The sequence below is a fragment of the Calypte anna genome, chromosome W (assembly GCF_003957555.1).
Source record: "Calypte anna isolate BGI_N300 chromosome W, bCalAnn1_v1.p, whole genome shotgun sequence".
Taxonomy (NCBI): domain Eukaryota; kingdom Metazoa; phylum Chordata; class Aves; order Apodiformes; family Trochilidae; genus Calypte; species Calypte anna.
The window spans coordinates 25,210,468-25,236,029 of record NC_044276.1 but is presented as its reverse complement, the minus strand read 5'-3'; the positions used below and the strand labels follow the sequence as shown (position 1 = coordinate 25,236,029).

Sequence of the window (25,562 nt, the reverse complement as noted above, 5' to 3'; positions counted from 1 at the left end):
GATGTTTCATTGTATTTCTATGAGTTCTATTGCCTCTTTGTGAAGGCATAGTTTCAAGTACCTATATAACAGGAAGACAGAAGCTTTAAAGTTGAAGCTTCCCTAACACCTTATGATCCTGTAAGATTCTGAGCATACTGACTTTACTAGAGCAAGTGAGAATACTCCTATGTCTTGTAGAATCAGGCCCTTAAGGAAGCAGCTTCTGCACATAGATTTTAATGTTTCTATTAGAAATGAAGTTTTAACAAGATGGGTGGTGGCTTTTCTGTTTTTGTTTTAAATCTTACCTTTTACTAATTTTGTCATTGATAGGTTGTATTTTGATCAAAGGATTGCTGCAGAGATTAAAACAAAAAAACCCAAACAACCAAAACAACCAAACAAACCAAACCACCAAAAAACCACAAGCCAAAACAGAAATGGCTAAAGCACTCAAAACATTGCAGCAGTTACTTTTCTTGGCTCAAACTTCTGTTAATGCCTCAGAACCAAGAAGTGAAAAAAATCCTCACATTTTAGTGCTATGTTTTCTTTTTCCATTTTATTAGTATATTTAATATTATCTATGAATAGTGGTGGGATTTTTAATGACTACTACTCATAAGATAGGTTCTTATAGTGAGCCATCAGTGCTCTTCCATGAAAATACTATGTGAAGTACACCGCTCAATGTTGAGAACAGGTATTATAAATTATCTGCATGACTAGTATGAGTTGTAGCTGATAGTGATGTCTCTTAATAAGCTTTTCTTAGTCATCAATAATGAGGTACCTAGACCAGATGCAACACTTTTATAACAGGAATTTTAGAGTTGTAGCTTCTTCAAAGACACTCACTAAGCAGCATTCCTATGGTGTTTACGTTCAGAGCTTTAAAATGGCAAGATTCTCTTAGTTTTAGAACTACACAATGTAATAATTGCTGCAAATAAATTCCTGTTTCAGGCTGAAAAATGCTTCTCCAGAAGATGTGGAATATTATAACTGCCAGCAGGAACTTACTGATGATCTACATAAGCAGTATCAAATAGTGGAAAGGATAATTGGTATGTGACAAACTTCCAGATGGAAATCAGTGTTGAGAACATTACAAGTTTATTGCTTCCATGTTGAATCTATAGTTAAGAAATTTAGGTTATTAATATCCCTAACAACTTAAGGCAAGCAAAGTCTCTGATGAAGAGAAAAGTCATACTGTCTTTGCTGTGAAACTAGTTCATGTTGTCTTATCACCTAAAATGAGTGCTTTCTTAAAATACAGAAGGAAAATATTGATCTGGTATCTATGTATTTCTGCAGCTCATTCAAATCAGAAATCAGCATCTGGTTATCCAGATTACTATTGCAAATGGCAGGGTCTGCCTTACTCAGAATGTAGCTGGGAAGATGGTGCTCTCATTGCCAAAAAATTTCAGGCATGTATTGATGAGTATTTTAGCAGAAATCAATCTAAGACCACTCCGTTGAAGGACTGCAAGGTGAGTGTGTAATTTCAATGGATTTATACAGTTGAAATAATAAAGAAAACAGTTGATGTATTTTATCCATCTTAAAATAAGATGCATATTATAAAATTTTGTTTTGAATGTTGTCTGGAACAGTATAAGGTAGCTATATTTATAAATGTAGCAACTATTAGGTACAGTATTAAGAAGAGCCTTTTGTAGGTATTTGTTCACTACTTATTTTATTGCTGTTCAAAGATGGAATTGTTTAGTACTTGAATTTGTTTTACAAGTAACCTTTGTAAATGAGTTCATGACACTTCTGTTTTGATCAGCGTTCAAACCAATTTTAGCTTGCAAATGAGTGGTTATTATTATATGGTGTAGTTGTCTGTGATGAATAAAGGCTAGTAGGCTTGGTGGCCAAACAGATGACTACTGCTATTTTGTTTTTTTAAGGTGACACTTTGGTAACTTAGTAGTAGGACTGATGCTCAATTTACTTTTGACAGATTCTAAAACAGAGGCCAAGGTTTGTTGCACTAAAGAAGCAGCCATCTTATATTGGAGGACATGAGAGTTTAGAGTTAAGAGATTATCAGTTAAGTGGACTGAACTGGCTTGCTCACTCGTGGTGCAAGTAAGTATACACTTAAATTAGTCTTGCTGGTTTAAATTTGAAAGCATTTATAAATTTATTTGTTTATTATTTGTTTTGTTGTTTTGTTTGTTTTGTGTTTTTTTAGAGGGAATAGTTGTATTCTTGCAGATGAAATGGGTCTGGGTAAAACAATACAAACAATTTCTTTTCTGAACTACTTGTTTCACGAACATCAACTGTATGGGCCTTTCTTGCTAGTCGTGCCACTTTCTACGTTGACATCTTGGCAAAGAGAGATTCAAATTTGGGCTCCTCAGATGAATGCTGTGGTTTACTTAGGAGATATAACTAGCAGAAATATGGTGAGTATTTCTTTGTATCATTGAAAAAGATTAGTGGTAAACAAGACTCACTTTCACAGAATCACAGGATCACAAAATTATTGAGGCTGGAAAAGACCTCTGAGATCATCGAGTCTAGCCTATAAGCTAACACTACCACATCGTCTAGACCATGGCACTAAGTGCCACATCCAGCCTTTCCTTAAACACCTCCAGGGATGGTGACTTCACCAATTCCCTGGCCAGTCCATTTCAATGTCTGATCCCCCTCTCCATGAGGAAGTACTTCCTGATATCCAACCCAAACCTCCCCTGGCTCAGCTTCAGGCCATGCCCTCTCCTCCTGTCACTAGTTGCCTGGGAGAAGAGACCAACCTCCACCTGACTACAACCTCCCTTGAGGTTGTTGTAGAGAGTGATAAGGTTCCCCCTCTGAGTCTCCTCTTCTCCAGGCTAAACAACCCCAGCTCCCTCAGTCTCTCCTTATGACTTTCCCCCTAGTCCTTTCACCAGCCTCATTGCTCTCCTCTGGACCTGCTCCAGTACCTCAGTATCCTTCTTGAAGTGAAGGGCCCAGAACTGTACATGGTACTTGAGGTGAGGCCTCACCAGTGCTGACTACAAGGGGAGAATCACATCCCTAGTCCTGCTGGCCACGCTATCCCTGCCTTATGCTAATCTCCAATGTTTTGATTAGGAATGAGCAAATACTTGAAACATTGTATGTGTTTAAAATGAAAATTAAAAGCATGAATTCTGTTCTAATGTATGGGAAAGATTTCATTCCTGCTTAATAATAAAAAAGATTAAAAATGCAATCTTGCATTGGAAAAGAAATAGTCTTTTGTGATTATTTAGGTGCATAAAATAAATATTTAAGACAGACAGACATAATCTTAATTTGTTTTCTCAAAGGAGGAATGTAAGTAACCTTATCCCTTAAAGTTTAAAAAAACCCAAAACAATACAAAAAACCCCAAAATCCCACATGCAAAAATCCACAAAAAAAATAACCAAACCAAAACCACCCCCAAGTTTATTAACATAATAAACCCCAAACCTTTAAGTGTTATGTTCCTTTTTTACGTGATCAGATTCTTGTATGTCACTTAACATCTATGCTGCTATAGTACTTCGAGTCATCCTGATTAGTAAGACCATTTTTCTCTAGCTTATGGTTCACTTCATTCTTCTTGTAGATAAGAACTCATGAATGGATGCATCCACAGACCAAGAGACTAAAATTTAATATACTTCTAACAACTTATGAAATTTTGCTGAAGGATAAGGTAATCACACTTACTTCTTCAGGGAGATAAAATAATTTGTAGAATGTAAAACTCCTTTAAAGTTGGTGCATATTGGATTCTGGGCCATCAAATGGATGGAGAGTATGACAGCCTTGCCCTTGGAAGTATGAAAGGGTAGTTTTCTTTAAGTACTTTTAGATTGTATATATATGTTGTGAGGTTTCTTTTTCTTCAGTTTGCTTGACATTCACATTACTGTAGTAAATCCTTCACATTTCAATATCTTGGCTTTCACATAGACCATCATCCAGGAACTGAAAAAACAAACAAACCCCTAGCCCTAAACACCTGCGATTCACAACTCTGAAATCCCACGTTTCATCTTTCTATTTGTGTGGGCAGTATTATGCATATGGATATTACTACTCTTGTCATAATGGTAGCACATGCAGTTATTCTTAATCCTAATAATATGAAAATTTTAAACAAGTTCTGCTTGATTTCATTTGTTTGTACGTGCTGGAAAGAAGAGAGTTAAGAGTGGTTTTCTAATTTATTTTTTTTTGTCAATTGGAAATTTATAGATCAGCTGTTTGCCTTCCTCCTCCCCCTCAAATATAAGCATGCTTTATATTTTCCTTTTAAACTTGGGATGCCTGTATAACCTTTTGTTGAATCTAGCAAACATAATTAATGCCAAAAACATAGGTGTCCATTTCTTATTAAAATAAAAGGAGTGATGTGTAAATAACCTCAGTAAAATGTCAGAAATAGCATAATGTATTAATATGTATGTCTCTCCCCCACACCCCCAAGTCATTCCTCGGTGGTCTGAATTGGGTATTTATAGGAGTTGATGAAGCTCATCGTTTAAAAAATGATGATTCCCTTCTGTACAAGACTTTAATAGATTTTAAGTCTAATCATCGTCTTCTGATTACTGGAACCCCTCTGCAAAACTCCCTCAAAGAGCTTTGGTCTTTGCTGCACTTCATCATGCCGGAAAAGTAAGGAATGCGATTTTTTCTTCCCCCTTCTCCTTTTGTGGTCAAGTTTCTTACAGTGGAATATTGTAGTGGTTGGAGAACCTATAGAGATAAAAAATTGCATTGTCAAATAGTTTAAATATATAAAATAAATGCATATATTTTTCATGCTGCTCTTGATAAATTGTCTTGATAGCAGTTTTTACTTACTGTTTTAGCAGTCCTCAAAAAAGATGTATTGATATATGGCTCAGAACCCTGAAAAGATGCTTCATCTTAATCTAAAAGGAAAATCATATGGATTTACTTTAGGGAAATAGAATGGGGCTGAGGATGTCTTCTTGTCTGTTTTAGTACCATGAATGAAAACAAGACTGTATCACAGCGGCCAATATCCAGTTCAGTCAGGCAGACAATTTGCCCTTATTGGTTTGCATAGAATAGGTTTACTGTATTGATGTTATTGTATGCTGACCTGTCTTCATATCTGCGATAAATAAGAGCACATGTTCCTTTCAGTTATTTTGTAAATACAAAGCACTGTAGCTCCAATTAGTTTTGGAGCTACGCATTGCATTGACTTCTTCAGAACCTTACGATCAAAGCCACAAATGTTGTTATCTGGCACCTATTCCTCATTTGATCACAAAATCCATTCTCTTAGTCTGTTAGCACATACCAGAGGATAATCACTTTTTAGCTAGTCCATACAAGCTGCAAAAAGTATGTGAAGTGGTCTGTTCTTGCACTTCCTCTAACTGTACAACTTTTTTCATACTGCTCTGGAGAAATATAATGTAATTTCTGCAACCTTCTACCTGAGTTTCCATACAAAACATAAAAATGTTGGACTTTCACTAGAGAAATTAAAATTCAGTAGTTTCTTTTGAATTTTCATTCTGCAAAAGTGTTTGGAAAACTCCATTTTCCTATTTGGAGACAAAATATTTGCAATTTCTTGTGAGATGCAAATTCAGAAACTTATTAAATAAAACAGGGAAGTGGGGAAGAAGTGTTTGTGTGCGTGTGGTATATTTATGGTCTTTATGGTGTGTCACTATTTTACCTTTATTGTTTCTTATGTGTTGAAGGTTTTCTTCCTGGGAAGATTTTGAAGAGGAGCATGGCAAAGGGAGAGAGTTTGGTTATGCAAGTCTTCACAAAGAACTTGAACCATTTCTACTCAGAAGAGTTAAAAAAGATGTAGAAAAGTCTTTACCTGCTAAGGTTGAACAAATTTTGAGGATGGAAATGAGTGTGTTGCAGAAGCAATACTACAAGTAAGTAACGACACTTTTTAAATTCCTGCTATTTTAATGATATATTTTGAATTATTGAAGTGTAAATGTTCTCATGCAATTTGAACTGATATTTTGAGAGCTTACATCTTTCGTATTTCCACAAATGGCTAGCAATTACTTCCATTGCACATTCTATATTCTAGGTGGATTTTAACTAGGAATTATAAAGCTCTGAGTAAAGGTTCAAAAGGTAGTACCTCAGGTTTTTTGAACATCATGATGGAACTCAAGAAGTGTTGTAACCATTGCTACCTCATTAAACCACCAGATGATAATGAATTCTATAATAAACAGGAGGCCTTACAGGTAATACCTTTTTTTGTAAGTATTTTTACATTTCTAATATGCATATGGTATTTTTATAGTGTTCTGGAAATGTATTAGTTCTTATTAAAGTGTATTAATGAAGAATAAAACTTCTCTTAAATGTGCATCCTGGGTTTTAGAGGTAAGTGAACTGATTATTTTTGTTTCTTAACTGAAACTGAAGAATAGATCAATACAAAATAAAATATTTAGGTTGAATAATAAAATATTTAGGTTGAAGTAGTCTGTGTATTTTTAGACTAAATAACCATAAGACCTATTTTAAACCCAGAATAAATAAAGCATTTAAATAATCAGGTAAATTTAATTCAAATGGAAATGCATGTGACTGGCAGTGGTACATCAGCAGAATCTTTTTAAGGTGGTTTTTTTTTGTAAACACACACTGTTCTCTGCATGACTTGAAACAACCAAAGTAAAAGGAAATGAAAGTAATAACTATACAAATCTTAGCCCGCTTTTGTTTTTTGTATAAATGAAAGCAATTATAGCATTGCTACCAAAGATGGTCTATGATTTTGTTGTGGGTTAATTTTCGTACTAAACAGTTGAGAACCAGAGAAACAAATAAAAGGTCTTTTACAATTGATGCAGATTAGAAACATTTATGGTGTTGTAAAGATCGGGGTGAATTTTTTTCTGTAAGCTTTGAAGTTCATAATTTTAAAACTTTCCCAAAACTACCAGATTAAAATCACAAGCTGTCACTGAACAAGCTATTTTATATTATAAAGTGCTTATATAAAGTGCTTATCAAAGCTGAAGAATGTTTTGCTTGCAACTTGGCACACTTTAATTTAAATTTATAATTAAACTCATCGAAATGGTTCATTCATTATTGCTAATAATTGTATACTTCTAGCAATTATTTCTTTGGCTCATCTGCATGAGCTTTTTTAGCTCCAGTTATAAATGATGCACCCTTCTCATTTTTGGCATAAATAATAAAAGCACCTAACTCCACATTTTTTATTTTTATTCCCCAGAATTCTATCCTGAGCCTCTTCAACTAAATGTTTTCAACATCAAATTCTATATGCACCAGAGTTTATATTCTGGTTGCTCCCATTGAAGCTGAGGAGGCTTAACATTGTAACCTAGCTAAAGCCTGTTGACCTCTACAGACAAGATTCCCCTCATTTTTATCTTGCCTGACAAACTTGACTGATGAGGCGTTGTTTAAAAATACTTAGAGGATCAAGTAGCAGTGCTTATGCCTGTTTCACAGACAGCAAGTAAGGAACAAGTAGTACTAAGATAGTCAGGTAGTATCTTTGTTGTTGTTTATTTGGTAGAAAAGGACTTAAGTTTACACTGTAATTGCTCTAACTCATGTCACAGTATATTTAATGCTTTAATGAAACGTTAGGATGCTGGTTTATGAGTCAGTTGAGAAACTCATTTATTTGAAAAACATGCTAGTCAGTACTCTTGATGATTTCAGTTAATGTACTTAATGCTTTTATAATGAGTTTTTACAACATCAGGACTGACTAAATTGAAACTTTCATGTTCACTTAATGAATGTCTAACTGCAGTGTATATTAGTGTTGAGGTGAGCTTATATTGCAACACGTTTTCTTGTCTTATAGCATTTAATACGTAGCAGTGGGAAACTAATCCTTCTTGACAAGCTATTGATTCGTCTACGAGAACGTGGCAACAGAGTACTTATTTTCTCTCAGATGGTGAGGATGCTAGACATCCTAGCAGAGTATTTGAAGTATCGTCAGTTTCCTTTTCAGGTAAGAATTTTGCTGGTAGTAGTCAAGAAACCTTGATCTTTACCTTTTTATCTTAAGCGTCCTTTTTGTATTAAGGCTTATGAAAGTTTAATTTTATGCATTATAAAAGATTGGCAATTACCTATGCTAAATAGTATTTTGAAACAAAGCTGATGAATAAGAAAGATAAAGTGTTACATTACTCTTATTCCCCACCCCAATTGTTTTGGCAATTGTGAATTCAAGTCGCTTGGATTAGAATACAGTAGGAGTTCTTTTTTAACTTTATTATTCAACCTCTATAGAGACTTGATGGATCAATAAAAGGGGAATTGAGGAAACAAGCCCTGGATCGTTTTAATGCAGAAGGATCAGAGGTATAGTATTAATGGCTAGTTGTTTTCTTAATCTGCTCAGCTTTATCCCCCCCCCTCCCCCCGAAATATAAAAAATATTACACAAAAATTAATAGATTAAGACAATCTTACAATTTTTACGTGAGCCCTGAACTTTTAAACAAGATTTTGACATATAAAACCTACTTAGGCAATCAGCAGAACTGAGTTGGGTATATCCTTGCATGAAGAAAAACTGTCGTTAATAACTTTAAATCTGGCTTCTCTTATTTTCGTTATTTGCTTCTTATTTCCTTGCCCTGGAAGAAACTGAAGAAACTATTTTCTAGACATTGTTTGTGCACCACTTAAGACTCCAAGTTGTCCTGGTTTGAGAGAACTAGGATAGAAAAGCACTTATTTATTTAGGTTTCCTACTATGGAAGCCATTCCGTATCTTTGATAATCTTAGGTCCTTTGCCCTACACTTGCAGAATTTTTCAGTAGTAGAAGGAAAGCATTTGTCAATTGCTGCTGAGCTTATGTTTCTGCTATGATTGAGGAGGAAGGACTTAATCTTGTTACATAAACTTTTTTTCTTAAATACACAAGTTAGTTCTGTTTTAAATTTTAGTATAGGCAGCATTAGATTTTTTTTCTGGAATTTTTTGTTTTAGTTGTACTGTACAGATTTTAAGGTTAAGAGGGATCCAAACTTCACATAGTATTCAAGAATGGAGGCAAACTGTGGACTTGTGCAGCAATATAAACATTTCCTGTTATATTCTCTATTTCTTTCCTAATAATCAATACAACTTTGTGCTTTTTTTTTTTTTTCCATTACTGAGCTAAGGTATTCATGAAAATATCTATGACAACTCCAAGGACTCATTCCTGAGCAATAATGGCTTGCTATTACGTTTTGCTGTATATAAAACTCAAATGTTGTTCTTATTTCACTTATCTTTAATTTCATATGTTTTTTTTATTACCTGTCTCATAAGATCCTTCTGTAGTCCTTTGTAGATGTCCCTGAACAACTCTGTCTCATCTGCAAACTTTGTGACCTTATTGCTCATCTCATTTTCATATTGTTTATTAATATGTTGATATGTTGAAGAACATTGACCCCAGCAGAACACTTCCATTTTCTAAAGAAAAAAATACAGAGGGACTTGGGCACATATGAGCCTTTTGTACTTTTGGCCAGTGGTTTGCTTGTTTGTTTTTTTTTTTCCACCAGTGGCTTTTGTTCATCTTCTAGGATGCTGCTTCCTTTACACCAAAGAGAAGTCAATAACTGTTCATAAGAGAAATTGTCACTGTTTTTTTTTTTTTTTACTTGTACTGCATCTGACTGTGCTAGAATTATTTGTCTTTATGTTCAGCTTGTATGGTGCTGTGTTTTAGATATGTGACAGAAGCAATGCTATTAACGCACTAGTGTGTTATCTTTCACTGAACAGTGTTTGCATGGTGTCACTGCCTTCTGTTTCTTACTCTGCCCCCCCATGAATAGATTGAGAAGTGTACAAAAGGTTGGAAGGAGATGTAACCAGGCAGATGACCTGAACTAACTGAAGAGATATTTCATCCCATATAATGTCGTATTTAGAAAAAGGGAGGTTAGCTGTGTGTTTCCTTGGGAACTGTCTGGGCATTGGTCCTACCCATGGGAGGTGGTGAATACTTCCCTTTGCATCACTTGTTTGGTTTCTTTCTTTCTCTCTTCTTCCACTTCTTTGCTTATTAAACAATTTTAATCTCAACCCTCAAGTTTCCTTGCTTTTAGTCTTCCTCTCCTCTTCCCTTGTCCCACTGATGGTTTGGGGAGAAGTGATAGAGTGGCTGCATGGTGCTTAGATGCCTATGGAGGTTAGCCCACAACATATTGACATTTAAGGCGACAAAGATGATTGGGGGATTGGAGCATCTCTCTTATGAAGAAAGGCTGAGAGAGCTGGGACTCTTTAGCCTGGAAAAGAGAAGGCTTAGGGGAGACCTTATTAATGCCTACGAGTATCTAAAGGGCAGGTGCAAGGAGGATGGAGCCAGACTCTTCTCAGTAGTTCCCAGTGACAGGATGAGGGGCAACAGGCACAAGCTGGAACACAGGAAGTTCCATTTAAATATGAAAAAAAACCTTCTTTACTTTGAGGATAACAAAGCACTGGAACAGGTTGCCTAGGGAGGTTGTGGAGTCCCCTTCTCTAGAGATATTCAAAACCCACCTGGATGCAGTCCTGTGTAATGTGCTCTAGGTGATCCTGCTTTAGTGGGAGAGTTGGACTGGATGATCCCTAGAAGTCTCTTCCAAGTCTGATAACTCTGTGATACTGATCAAGAGAGCTTTAAACTAGAATTCATGGGGGGAAGGAGATAGCAACAGGATTGCAGTAGGTAAGCTAATGTTGGCATGGCATCATCTGAGGGTGGTGATGCATTTACACTGCTCCAGAGAGCACAGAGGTCTCAGGAGCATATCTGAAATGCTTGCACACCGAAGCACATAATATGAGAAACAAACAGGATGAACTAAAAATGGTTAGTTTCCAGAACTTCTATATCATTGGTATTAGTGAGACCTGGTAGAATGAGTCCCATGATTGGAGTGCTGAGATGGAGGGTTAGGCAGAGCAGGTGAGATGGAGGTGTCATTGTTTATTGATTATACAGCCCTTACAGTTAGGGATAATGTGGCTGAGACCCTCTGGGTGAGGATTAGGGAATTTAGGAATTTTAGGATTTAGGAATGGAAAACAAAGGAGTGGTGGGTGTCTACTACCAGTCACCCAACCAGTATGTAAGCACTGGTGAATTATTCTATAGGCAATTAGAAGAAATTTCAGGATCATTAGCCCTTGTCCTTATGGGATATTTCAATTTCCTAGACATCAATAAGAAATACTATACTGCTTTGACAAGCAAGTCTTGGAAAATCTTGAAGTTTGTAGGAGATAACTTACTGTTGCAGGTACTCAGTGAGCCAACTAGGAAAGATGCCATCTTAGACTCACTATTTGTGAATAGAGAAAGACTTGTGGGAGATGTGATGGTAGATGGCTGCCTTGGCCTCAGCAATCCTGAAATGTTTGAGTGTAAAATTTTCAGTGTAATGAGAAAAAAGGATAAGAAGAGTTTAATAACTGAAATAAAGTTAGAAAATGCTAATACTAATAATTGTATGAAAAAGGGGATAACAAAAAGAAAGAAATAAAACCCAAGGAAGATAAGTGATGCATAATTTAGCTGCTCATCACCTGTTGATTGATGCCCAGATAGTCCTGGAGCAGCAATTGCCTTTCCCAGCTAACTCCCCCCCTTTTATATAATGAGCACAACATCTTATGTTATGGAATATCCTTTTGGGCAGTTTAGGCAGCTGTCCTGGTTGTGTCTCCTCCCAGTTTCTCATAGAGAAGAAGCTAGGAGGATAGGGGTAGTTGAGAAACTGAAAAAGTCCTTGTCTTAATGTAAGCGTTGTTTGGTGTTATGGTTTTGACTGGGACAGAGTTAATTTTCTTCATAATAGATGGTATGAGGCTATGTTTTGGAGTTATGCTAGAAACAATGTTAATAACACAGGGATGGTTTAGTTACTGCTGAGCAATACTTTCACAGAGTCAAGGCCTTTTCTGCTTTTCATACCACCCCACCAGCAAGTAGGATGGGGGTGCACAAGAAGTTGTGAGGGGTCACAGCTGGGACAGGTGACCCCAGCTGACCAAAGGGATTCCTTACCATATCATAGAATCATTGCAAGTTAGGGGTTGGAAGAGACCTCAAAAGATCATATAGTCCAACTCCCCTGCCAAAGCAGGGTTACCTACAGCAGGTCACATAAGAATGCATCCAGGTGGATTTTGAATGTCTCCAGGGAAGGAGACTCCACAACCTCTCTGGTCAGCCTGTTCCAGTGCCCTGTCACCCTCACAGTGAAAAAATTATTCCTAATATTTATACGGAACCTCCTATGCTCCAGTTTATAACCATTGCCCCTTGTCCTATTATTAGTCACCCCTGAGAAAAGCTTGACTGTCCTCCTGGCACTTGCCCCTTACATATTCAGAAAGATTGATGAGGTCACCCCTCATTCTCCTCTTCTGCAAACTGAAGAGAACCATCTCCCTCAGTCTTTCCTCTTAAGGGAGATGTTTCACTCCCTTAATCATCTTGGTCGCTCTGTGCTGGACTCTTTCAAGCAGTTCCCTGTCCTTCATGAACTGAGGGGACGAGAACTGGACACAATATTCCAGATGTGGCCTCACCAGGGCAGAGTAGAGGGGGAGGAGAACCTCTCTGTACCTACTAGCCATACCCCTGCTAATGCACCCCAGGATGCCATTGGCATTCTTGGCCACAAGGGCACATAGTTGGCTCATGGTCATCCTTCCATCCACCAGCATCCCCAAGTCCCTTTCACCTATGCTGCTCTCCAGCAGTTCAGTCGCCAACCTATACTGGTACCTGGGGTTGTTTTTTCCCAGGTGCAAGACTTTACACTTGGTGTTATTATAATACATTACATTTCTCCCTGCCCAACTCTCCAGTCTGTCTAGGTCCCTCTGAATGGCAGCACAGCCTTCTGGGGTGTCAGCTACTCCTCCCAGTTTTGTGTCATCAGCAAACTTGCTGATAGTACACTCTATTCCCTCATCGAGGTCATCAATAAATATACTGAATAGTACTGGTTCCAATACTGACCCTTGAGGGACTCCACTAGAAACAGACTTCCAACTAGACTCCATCCCATTGACTACAACCCTCTGGCTTGTATCCTTCAACCAGCTCCCGACCCACCTCACTACCCAGTCATCCAGGCCACACTTCTTCAGTTTAGCTCCAAGGATGCTGTGGGAGACGGTGCCAAATGCCTTCCTGAAATCAAGATTAACTATGTCTACTGCTCTGCCATCATCCATCCACCTGGTTATATCCTCATAGAAGGCTATCAGGTTGGTCAGACATGACTTCCCCTTAGTAAAGCCATGTTGACTGCTCCTGATAAGCCTCTTGTCCTTGATGTGCCTGGAAACAGCATCAAGAATGAGTTGTTCCATTACCTTTCCGGGGATGGAGGTCAGGCTAACCAGTCTGTAGTTACCTAGGTCCTCTTTCTTGCCTTTCTTGAGGACTGGAGTGACATTTGCTTTCCTCCAGTCCTCAGGCACCTCTTCTGTTCCCAACAACTTTCCAAAGATGAGGGAGAGCAACCTAGCAATGACATCTGCTGGTTCCCTCAGCACCCGTGGGTGCATCCCATCAGGACCCATGGATACAGCTACGAAGAAAAGAAGAAGGGTAGTTGTAGTTGGTGACTCCCTTCTGAGAGGAACTGAGGGCCCTATATGTCGACCGGACCCATCCCACAGAGAGGTCTGCTGCCTTCCCGGTGCCCGGGTGAGGGATATTAGTAGGAGACTCCCCCAACTAATTCAGCCCTCAGATTATTATCCACTGTTGGTAGTCCAGGCTGGCAGTGATGACATTGCTGGACGAAGTACAAAGGTGATTAAAAAGGACTTCAAGGCACTGGGTCATTTAGATGATGGGTCAGGAGCACAGGTGGTGTTCGCCTCAGTTCCAGCAATAGAAGACCTGAATGAGGAGAGAACTAGGAAAACTAATCTGATCAATAGGTGGCTGAGGGACTGGTGCTACCGGCGGAACTTTGGGTTTTTCGACCACGGGACAACTTCCGTACTACCTAGTGTACTCAAAACAGATGGGCTTCACCTAACTAACAAGGGGAAAAGGACTCTAGCGTATAAGTTGGAGAGGCTGATAAGGAGGGCTTTAAACTAGGTTTGAAGGGGGATGGGGTTGAAACTGGGCTCTCCAGAAAGGAGCCTAAGGGTGGTCTACCCAAGGTACGAGACAAACCAGCAGCCCAGCTAAAGTGCATGTACACCAATGCACGCAGCATGGGCAACAAACAAGAGGAGCTGGAAGCCATCGTGCATCAGGAAAGCTATGATGTAGTCGCTATCACGGAAACGTGGTGGGATGACTCCCATGACTGGAGTGCTACCATGGATGGCTATAGGCTCTTCAGAAGGGACAGGCAGGGTAGGAGAGGCGGAGGGGTAGCCCTATATGTTAGGGAGTCTCTTGACAGTGTAGAAATTGAAGTCTGTAATAATAAGGTGGAGTGCCTGTGGATCAGAATCAAGGGGAAGGTCAACAAGGCTGATATCGTGATGGGAGTCTGTTACAGACCACCCAACCAAGATGATGAGGATGATGAATTATTCTACAGGCAGCTGGCGGATGTCTCCAAATCGTCATCCCTTGTTCTTGTGGGCAACTTTAATCTACCAGACATCTGCTGGGAACTCCACAGCACAGAGAGGAAGCAGTCTAGGAGATTCCTGGAGTGTATAGAGGATAATTTCCTGCTCCAGCTAGTAAATGAGCCCACCAGGGATGGAGCCTCGCTTGACCTTCTTTTCACAAACAGAGAGGAGCTGGTGGGAGATGTGGTGGTTGGTGGATGCCTGGGACTTAGCGACCATGAAATAATAAAGTTTTCAATATTCAGGGATACAAGGAGGGTCGTCAATAAGACCTCTACGCTGGACTTCCGGAGGGCAGATTTTGGCCTATTCAGAAGACTTGTTCAGAGTATACCCTGGGAAACAGACCTTGAAAACAGAGGGGTACAGGAGGGATGGTCGTACTTCAAGGAACAAGTTTTGAAAGCACAGGAGCAGGCTGTCCCAGTGTGCCGAAAGGCGAGCCGGCGGGGAAGACGACCGGCCTGGCTGAATTGGGAGACTCTGAAAGAAATTAGGGTTAAGAGGAGGGCCTACCAATTGTGGAAAAAAGGGCTAACTACTCAGGAAGAATTAAGGAATATTGTTAAGTCATGTCGAAAGAAAATCAGAGAGACAAAGGCACAATGTGAACGGAATCTCGCCACCTCTGTGAAGGATAACAAAAAGTCCTTCTACAGATACATCAGCAGCAAAAGAAGGGGCAAGGAAAACATCCATCCTTTACTGGACACGGGTGGGAATATAGTTGTCAAAGATGAAGAAAAGGCTGAGGTATTTAACACCTTCTTTACCTCAGTTTTCAGCAGAAAGACAGGTTACCCTGAAGATGGATGTCTTCTAGAGCTCATAGAAAGTGACATGAATCTAAACAGCCCCCCTGTAATCCTGAAGGACACAGTCAGTGACCTACTAAGATGCTTGGATCCCCACAAGTCTATGGGACCAGATGGGATCCACCCAAGGGTAATGAAGGAGCTGGCAGAAGAGCTTGCCAAGCCTCTCTCTATCATCTACCAACAGTCCTGGCTCACTGGGGACATCCCAGATGATTGGAAGTTGGCGAATGTCACGCCAATCCACAAAAAGGGCCGGAAAGAGGACCCAGGAAACTACAGGCCCGTCAGCCTGACCTCAGTGCCTGGCAGGCTCATGGAACAGATCATCCTGGGGGCAACCACACAGCACCTGCAGGATGGGCAAGGGATCAGACCCAGCCAGCACGGGTTTAGGAAGGGCAGGTCATGCCTGACCAACCTGATCTCCTTCTATGATCAGGTGACCCGACTGGTGGATGAGGGGAAGGCTGTGGATGTGGTCTACCTGGACTTCAGCAAGGCCTTTGACACCGTCTCCCACAGCATCCTCCTGAAAAAACTATCAGCCCGTGGCTTGGACAGGAGCACCCTGTGCTGGGTTAGGAACTGGCTGGAGGGCCGGGCCCAGAGAGTGGTGCTGAATGGGGCTCCATCCAGTTGGCAGCCGGTCACTAGTGGTGTCCCCCAGGGATCAGTGTTGGGCCCGGTTCTGTTCAATATCTTCATTGATGATCTAGACGAGGGGATTGAGTCCATCATCAGCAAATTTGCAGACGACACTAAGCTGGGGGGAAGTGTCGATCAACTGGAAGGCAGGAGGGCTCTGCAGAGGGACCTGGACAGACTGGAGAGTTGGGCTGATTCCAATGGGATGAGGTTTAACACAGCCAAGTGCCGGGTCCTGCACTTTGGCCACAACAACCCCATGCAGCGCTACAGGCTGGGCACAGAGTGGCTGGAGAGCAGCCAGGCAGAAAGGGACCTGGGAGTCTGGATTGACAGGAAGCTGAACATGAGCCAGCAGTGTGCCCAGGTGGCCAAGAAAGCCAATGGCATCCTGGCCTGTATCAGGAACAGCGTCGCCAGCAGGTCCAAGGAAGTGATTCTGCCCCTGTACTCAGCCCTGGTGAGGCCACACCTCGAGTACTGTGTCCAGTTCTGGGCCCCCCAGTTCAGGAAGGATATCGAGGTCCTGGAGCAGGTCCAAAGGAGGGCAACCAGGCTGGTGAAGGGACTCGAGCACAGACCCTATGAGGAGAGGCTGAGAGAGCTGGGGCTGTTCAGCCTGGAGAAGAGGAGGCTCAGGGGAGACCTCATCGCTGTCTACAACTACCTGAAAGGTGGTTGTAACTGGGTGGACGTTGGTCTCTTTTGCTAGACGACTTTCAACAAGACAAGAGGGCACGGTCTTAAGTTGTGCCAGGGGAAATTTAGGTTAGATATTAGAAAGAATTTCTTTACGGAGAGAGTGATCAGACCTTGGAATGGGCTGCCCAGGGAAGTAGTAGATTCTCCGTCCCTGGAGTTATTTAAAAAGAGACTGGATGTGGCACTCAGTGCCATAGTCTAGCAACCGCAACGGTGGTAAAAGGGTTGGACTCGATGATCTCTGAGGTCCCTTCCAACCCAGCCAATTCTATGATTCTATGATTCTATGATTTATGGATGTCCAGCCTCATTAACTGATCCTTAACCCAGCCCTCATCAACCAAGGCAAACTCATCTTTTACCCTGACTTCCTCAGCAGCCTTAGGGGTCTGGGGCTCCTGAGTACATCCTCCAGCTGTATACACAGAGGCAAAGAAGGTGTTTAACAATTCTGCCTTCTTTGAATCCTCTGTCACCAGGGCACCCAGCTCATTCAGCAGTGGGCCTGCATTACCTCTACTATTAGTTTTATCTGCTGTGTATTTGAAGAAGCCCTTCCTGTTGTCCTTAACCTCTCTTGCAAGGTTTAATTCCAAGGAGGCTTCAGCTTTCCTAGTTGCCTCTCTGCATTCTCAGACGACAGTCTTATATTTTTCCCAAGTTGTCAGCCCTTCCTTCCATGATCTGTAGGTTCTCTTCTTCCATTTGAGTTTACCTAGCAGTTCCTTGTTCAACCATACTGGTCTAGTTCCCTTTTTTTATTTCGTTCCCATTGGGATGCACCAGTCTTGAGCTCAGAAGAAGTGGTTGTCACGGTTTAACAATGGCTCGGCAATTAAACCGAGTAACAGATGCTCTCTATTAATCCCCTTCTCCTCTGTTATAAAGGAAGGAGAGAGGATAAGGGAGAGAGACTTCTGGGCTGGATAATAAACTACACAACTTTAATGCAACAGTAATGATAAATAGGAAAAATTACTAAATATATACAAATAAACAGGAAAATTGATATCACGTTCCTCCCCCCTTTTCCCCCAATAACGCTCATGTAACCACCAAGGCTGCAGGGCAGCCCTGGGAAAGTCCAGTTGGGAACTGGAGGCAGGAACACACAGATATGTGCTGGCATGGATCAGGACCCCAGGCAGACGAATGGACCGAATCCTCCCAGGATGCCAAAGCAAAAAACAGGGGACAGACGAAGAAGGGGAAGCAGGAAGGGCAGGAAGGGGTTTGACCCTTGTGATCCCTCAAATTTATACTGAGTATGACATGTATGGGATGGAATACTCTGTTTGGTCAATTCTGGCATCTTTCTTGTCCAGTTCTCCCCAAAGGAGGGGTTCAGATGGGACCTCTTTACTCCTTCTGGAGGGTAAAATGTTCCTGAGCAGTGTCCTTGGCTCTGCATACCAGTCTCTAGCTGTAACTATAAACATTGAGTGTTATCAGTCCTAGAAGCACTGTCTGAGAAACTTGCTGTTCATTTCAGCAAGTGCAGCTACTTACAAGAGACTTACCTGAAAGCAAAAGTACAAGACAGAAAATCACCTTTATCCTGGCCCAAACCAGGACAGTGGTCCTTGAATGTTAACCAGATATGATGTCATGCTCAGCATATAAAGCTGGGGCAAGAAGGAAGGGAGTAGGGGGCATTTGTCCTCCCGAATTAACCTTTATGTGTGGTGGAGCCCTGCTTTCTTGGAGATGACTGAACAACTGCCTGCCCATGGGAAGTAGTGAATGAATTACTTCCTTTGCTTTGCTTGCATGTACAGCTTTTGCTTTCCCTATGAAACTGTCTATCTCAACCCAGAAGTTTTTTTTAGTTTTACTCTTCTGATTATCGTTTCCATCCCAACTGGGAGAGAGTGAGCAAGCGGCTGCATGGCATTTAGTTGCTAGCTGGTGATAAATCATGACACTTGGCAAGAACTAAAACATCAGTGTGTTGTCAACTCTATTCTTAGCACAAATTCAAAACATAGTGTCATGCTAGCTACTATCAAGGAAAGTAACTGAGCTAAAATCAGCACAAGGAAGGGAAATGCTAAGCTCCATTGACAGCATGCATGGCAGTGGTTCAAAGCTCTACTGCGGGGGGGGGGCGGTTTGGGGGGGGGGTTCAGACTGTGCATTGGGAAGCACTAGTTTACTAAGAGAGTGGTCAAACACTGGAACAGGTTTCCTGGAGAGGTGGTCTATGCCCCAAGCCTGTCAGTGTTAAAAAAGCATTTGGACAATGATTTAATAACATGCTTTAACTTCTGGTCAGCCCTGAAATGGTCAGGCAGTTAGATTAGGTTATTGTTGTAGTTCCCTTCCAACTGAACTGTTCTGTTCTAATAGATATCTGTAGGGAAGAGTGCAGTGGACAACACGCAGATTAATATAATAATTGATATATATATTTTATATATATATAATATATAATCTGAGGGGGAGAGGCTGTGGTGTCTGCAGCAGTAGCAGCAGCAGGGCTCGCTTTCTGAACAGCAGCAGTGTCTGTGGGGGTAGAGACAGCAGCTGCAGCTGTAGCAGATACACTGGCAATGCTGGCTGGCCTTATCTGAGTTGTGCCCTTGCGTGAGGGGGGCCGAGAAGCGGCTGCGGAGGCAGGAGTGGGGGTGCTCTCTGTACCAGGGGCAGCTCTCACTCTCTGAACAGCAACTCTCGGCCTCCGAAAAGGCATACTCATTCTCATGACTGTGGTTTTTGTGTTACTCCTCACCAATATATGAGAGAAATTAACAACACCCACCAGAAGATTGAGAAATGAAATGCCATTGCTACTAAAATCTGGTGGAGTCAGCCCAAAATACGATGGAATGGTATAATTTCCCAAATTAAAACTGGGAGTGTAATTACCAACCAAGTTTTTTATCTCTGTATGAAACACTACTGCACCATGCACCATGATATACATCAATATTGAGGACCATATTTCATTGATGGTTCTTAAGCAGCTTTATCTGCTTCTAGCATTCACTCAGAAGCTTCTAACAATTGGGCTGCTGTAGCACCTTTTGGGAGTAGTCCTAATGCACGTTTAGTTTTTTCATTAGCACTGTCATATGCTAACATATCAAAAAAATTTGTTTTCATCTCTTCTGACAAATCAGGATGTGATGTAATTGCTGAATATAAGTGATCCACAGATTTTGAATATGGCTCTGCTCCCCCCTGTTTAATATTTGTAAAAGAGGGGCTTGTTTGTGCAGGATCATGCACAGTTTGCAAAGCTTTATATGCCAATTCTTGTGAAAGTTGTAACACTTCAGTTTGAAACCATGCCTGCAAATCTGCACGTACAAAAGGACCAGCACTGAGTAACATTTGTGCTTGCACCCCGTATAATGCATCAGTGTTCTGTCTAGGAATCGCAGCTGCATTTTCACATAGCATTTACCATTTATGATGAAGTTGCAATTGTTGAGAAGGAGTTAACAGAGTATTAATGAGCATTTTTGTGTCATATGGCGTCAACAGTTGAGCAGTAAAAAGGTGTTGCAAAAGAGATTGAGTAAATGACGATTTCAAACCATACTGCGTAATGGCAGCTTTGGCTTCTTTTATCATTTTCCAATCTAATGCAACCCATTTCCCCCCTTTCCCCTGGTCCCACAATCACTGGAAAAGCCGTCGGACCCATGTTGGAAACCATTTCTCCTTCAACTATAGCATTTTGAATAATTTCCTTCCATCTAGTTACCAGATCCATACTCCCACCCCCAACCACCACCCTCCCCTCCCTATGTTGGATGTGGAAGTGGTGGAGCAGTGGGTGTTAAAGGGTTAGGGGAAGTAGAAGCAGGAATAGGGAATGGATCAGGAGGTAAAAATGGATTAGTGCCCCTGGGTTGTTCGGGATGTTCCCCGTAGCAAAAACTAGGTTTTTTTCAGGGGTATACTCATCCTTGGTCTCCAGTTCTTTCAGTTTTTTCAGCAGATCCCTTAGTTGCTTGTCTGTGAATCCCAGTTCTTCCTCTGGTTGTTGCTTTTTAGCAGGCACTGCCGGTGTTGACAGGTGAAGCGGAGGATTAATTGATGGCAAGATTTATCTTCTGGTGGTCGAGAAGATAAATCAGGCGGAGGAGGTGGGGAGGAAGGAAGCGGCGGCAGAGCGGCCGGGAGCTGCGGCAGGAGGGCAGGAGGGGGGGGGTCTGCATCCTGAGATTCCTCACCCATGTTTTCTGGCTTCTCCCCCTCTGGGTCCTCCAGCGATTCTGGTGGTGTGTCGTGATCCGCTTATTATTTTATATATTGATTATGAGGATAAATCAGCCACTACCCAGAGACGACGCTTGAATTACAAAATAACAAGGCTGTTGGATTTAAAATTAGTTACAAGGGTTTATTTCTAAAAACAGGGAAAGCCGGTTTACTGGCAAAAGGCCTTTGCATAAAGTAATCACCTTAACGCAAGGGTTGTTAAGAGTAAAAGAGGGAAAAACAAAAGAGAGAAATTATCACCATCAGCGCGAGGCCTAGCCTCGGGCTGGGGGTTGCTCCTGGTTCTCTGTCCAGAGACAGCATCACCAGCAGGTCCAAGGAGGTGATTCTGCCCCTATACTCAGCCCTGGTAAGGCCACACCTTGAGTACTGTGTTCAGTTCTGGGCCCCTCAGTTCAAGAAGGATATTGAGGTCCTCGAACAAGTCCAAAGGAGGGCAACCAAGCTGGTGAAGGGACTCGAACACAGATCCTATGAGGAGAGGCTGAGGGAGCTGGAGCTGTTCAGCCTGAAGAAGAGGAGGCTCAGGGGAGACCTCATTGCTCTCTACAACTACCTGAAAGGAGGATGGAGCCAGGCGGGGGTTGGGCTCTTTTCCCAGGCAACTCTCAGTAAGACAAGAGGGCATGGTCTTAAGTTGTGCCGGGGGAAGTTCAGATTGGATATTAGAAAGAATTTTTTCACGGAAAGGGTGATCAGACATTGGAACGGGCTGCCTGGGGAGGTGGTGGACTCTTCGTCCCTGGAGACATTTAAAAAGCGACTCGATATGGCACTCAGTGCCATAGTCTAGTGACTGTGGCGGTAGTTGATCAAGGGTTGGACTCGATGATCTCTGAGGTCCCTTCCAACCCAGCCTATTCTATGATTCTATGTCGTTCGAGCCGCTGCTCTGTCTTTTCGTAGCTGGAAGCCGAGGTGCCGAGAGGGGGGAGCGTCTGGACGAAGAAGGCACTTTTCCCTTTTTCCTTAGGGTTTTTTATACCCCAAAAAGAAAGAGGGCTCCCTTCATTGAATATGGCCCTGATACATACAAATCTCCAGGCTTCCTGGGATGAGTCATTTCTTATCTATTGTTTCCTGGAGTCCTGCTAGTTTTGGGTGACCTGATAATTTATCCTATCTTCTAGGTGTCTGTCAGGCATACATTGAGGTAAACATATGGTAATTACAAGCAGGATGAAGGAAAAAGGAAAAAAAACTGATTCAAGAGACAAATTTTATATTTTCAATTCCACATGTATACCACATGGTGTTTTCAGTTGCTTTTGGTTTTGCTTCTTGGTCCCATTTTTACTTTTCGGCGGAACCCCATGGTCAAATGGCACAGTTGGCTGAGCTTGAATCAATATAGCCCCCGCAGGTTCTGGTAGGCGTTCTTTAGGTGTCTCAAATAACTGTTTAGAGGTCGAGTCCATATTTTGAGCATTCGTCGATAACTGTTTAGAGGTCCAGTCCATATTTTGAGCATTCATCGGTACTGGTAGATCAGGCGTTAAGGCAGCGAACGCTGAGGCTGCTGCTGCCCTCTCACTTTTCATTTCTTTTAATGTGTCTCGAATCAGTCTCCACAACATGGATAATTTTCCAGCCTCCTTAGATCCTTTGCTAATTTCATCCCATAGGGACTTCCCAATTTCTTCCCACATTTCCAGCTCGAAAGCTATACCGACAGCGGGGATCAGGGCTCTCTCTTTAGCCCACCTGATCAGCTCATGGAGCTGTTTTGAATTACTAGGAATCCCTCTCTTAGAGAGTAAACTACCTAGTAACTGCACTGCCGCCTCTGTCTGCATTTCCTTCAGGTTTGCAGTGCCTACCTTATGGGGGTGAGTGGCCAGCTCACTTCCAGCTCCTGCTGCAACTTCCAAGCAGTTCCTACCCCGTCCACATCTCATGAAGTCCAGATAAACCATCTTGTGAAGCAACTATCAGCAATTCAGAGCCCCACGTTGGGTGCCATTTGTCGGGAAGAGTGCAGTGGACAACACGCAGATTAATATAATCAAAGTATTGCCGTTTATTGAGAGCAGCAGTAGCCCTTTTATACACAGTCAGGCTGATAACATAATATAAGCATATTGCTGATTGGTACAACACATTCTTCATATGCCACAGAGCGGTATCTAACTGGTTAAATACAATTGTTTATGTGCTGTCTATGCGATGCTTTCCCATCCTGTTATTCTTCTTTTCTGCTACCAACTTCCTTATCTTTTGCCCATAGCTGATCTTTTAGTAACCTTGTATCTGGGCCTCAAGGCCCTTAGCTCACTCTGGCTAAAGCTAAATAGTCAGGATTGCTCACATGTCCATTTTCTTCCAAAAACTCTCCCAACAGATATCTACTGGTTTTAGGCATGACAAACACCTTATTGCGTTACATGTTTATGATATCCCTAAAGAAGCGTATGAGTTCATAGCATGCTTCACAGAGCATATAAAGAAGTGTCATATTAGTTTTCTGAAGTATATTATAGCTAATATATATATAAAGTTATTTCTTATTTTATAATTTCAGGACTTCTGCTTTTTGCTGTCTACCAGAGCTGGAGGATTAGGGATAAACTTGGCATCTGCTGACACTGTAGTTATATTTGATTCTGACTGGAATCCACAGAATGATCTGCAAGCACAGGCTAGAGCTCATAGGATTGGACAGAAGAAACAGGTACGCACACTTGTGTTTTAAGATACAAACCTGAAGGAGGGTTTCATATGGAAGCCATAAGCTGTCTGTCTGGGCCATCACAGTCCTCATGTATTTTGAGAATAATTAATACCTGCCAAGAATGTCTAAATATGTAAATAATGTTATTTTGCCTTAAAAATAAAAATCTTCCTATGTGGAGAGATTGCATGTCAGCCATAGTATATGGATTCATAGGAAAAAGAGTTGTGGACTTGTCTCATGTTCATTGGCATCATGTCATTCTAGAAAGCAAATGCTGTACTTCAGGTGCATCTGTTTTACTTAAATAGTTCATATTTCTCCTTGGATTTCTTTTTTGCAAAAGACTTCAAGTAGTAATCAAATGTAACTCTTTTCCTTGTGGCTATGCTTGTGCTTGATCACAGAAGTTTCAAGAGGAGAGGTCTAAGAATGTCTTCTGTCTTTTAAGGTAGTTTATGTACAGACTATGGTAACATGATTGACTGGTTTCATATATGAAATACTAGTTCAATAAGATGTAGAAGATTTGTAACCACGAATAACGTTTCTCCCTGTTGTTACTCGATGTTTTTTTGGTAACATCATCTGAATATTGTTTTCCTGTGTGATTTGTAAGCATGTAAATAAAGCCTTTTTAATAATATGTATAGGTTAATATTTATCGGCTAGTCACAAAAGGATCAGTAGAAGAAGATATTCTTGAAAGAGCCAAGAAAAAGATGGTGTTAGATCACTTAGTAATTCAGAGAATGGACACTACAGGGAAAACTGTACTACATACAGGCTCTACTCCTTCCAGGTATTATTCTTTCATATTAACTTATGCCTAAATATACCTGACTATTTGAGTAAAAAAGCAAGTCATTTCGTTAATATAAGGTGAAAAATGTGGTAAGGAGTTATGTAAGTAGAGACTGCAAAATATATTGTCTTTGTACATAGATTTTTTTACATATGTTTAATATAGCTTTTAAGTTAAAAGAAAGTTATAGTAATTTGAAAAGAAATCACTAAGTGTTTATGTGAAACTTTCTGTAATTCAGCTCAACACCTTTTAATAAGGAAGAGTTATCTGCAATTTTGAAGTTTGGTGCGGAGGAACTTTTTAAAGAACCTGAAGGGGAAGAAGAAGAGCCTCAGGTAAATTAACAGTGCATCTACACTTGATGAATAGAAAAACTAAACTATGTATGAATTATTTTGTTGTAAAGAGAAACTTCTGTTTCAGGAAATGGATATAGATGAAATCCTGAAGAGGGCTGAAACTCGAGAAAATGAGCTAGGCCCACTAACTGTAGGAGATGAGTTGCTTTCACAGTTCAAGGTATTACTTTGTTCCCTCCCTCTTCCCTTAATTATACTTTCCTTTATAAATGCTACTTTTTCTTCTTCTTTTGTGCACCTATGCATCTTTTCTTCATGCTTATGAAACAGGTGCAACAAAAAGTCGACTCTTTGGCATAGAATGTCTTTTCATCTATACAGGATAATTACTGTCAGTGCAAACATTTAAAAATACATAACTTACTTTACTAACAAAATGAGATGCACAGATACATTAGTCTTTGATTTAATTATTAGAATACTGGGGAGGGCTGTTTTTCATTTAATGCTTTATGCTGTTACAGCACCTGTGGTACTTCGGAAAACAGAGAAGGAAGTTTGCCTTTCTTAGGTTATGACACTTAGGAATTCAGCCCCCGTGTACATGTGAATGCCAAGTATGCTTAACTGGATAACTCTTAAAATACTAAGTGGGTCCAAATTGTATGTGGTGGTTTTGTGTGGGGGGGGTTGTGAACCTTTTTGTTGGTGGTGGTTTGGTGTGTGCAGTGTGTTTTCACTTATTTTTTTGTTTAAAGCAGGACAGGAGTTTTTTAG

The 25,562-nt window shown here is 41.0% G+C and overlaps 1 protein-coding gene across 1 annotated transcript in view; it reads left to right on the top strand.

Annotated features, from left to right (window-relative positions):
• LOC103539154 (chromodomain-helicase-DNA-binding protein 1) overlaps window positions 1–25,562 on the top strand; it is a 94,981-nt gene that overhangs the window by 26,680 nt on the left and 42,739 nt on the right. The window contains exons 9-22 of the mRNA XM_030468381.1: window positions 949–1,049; window positions 1,303–1,481; window positions 1,961–2,088; window positions 2,195–2,411; window positions 3,590–3,679; window positions 4,457–4,647; window positions 5,718–5,906; window positions 6,071–6,233; window positions 7,847–7,999; window positions 8,284–8,355; window positions 23,529–23,678; window positions 24,332–24,480; window positions 24,725–24,821; window positions 24,910–25,005. Coding sequence (XP_030324241.1) covers window positions 949–1,049; window positions 1,303–1,481; window positions 1,961–2,088; window positions 2,195–2,411; window positions 3,590–3,679; window positions 4,457–4,647; window positions 5,718–5,906; window positions 6,071–6,233; window positions 7,847–7,999; window positions 8,284–8,355; window positions 23,529–23,678; window positions 24,332–24,480; window positions 24,725–24,821; window positions 24,910–25,005 — 1,975 coding nt within the window. The remainder of the gene's footprint in view (window positions 1–948; window positions 1,050–1,302; window positions 1,482–1,960; window positions 2,089–2,194; window positions 2,412–3,589; window positions 3,680–4,456; window positions 4,648–5,717; window positions 5,907–6,070; window positions 6,234–7,846; window positions 8,000–8,283; window positions 8,356–23,528; window positions 23,679–24,331; window positions 24,481–24,724; window positions 24,822–24,909; window positions 25,006–25,562) is intronic.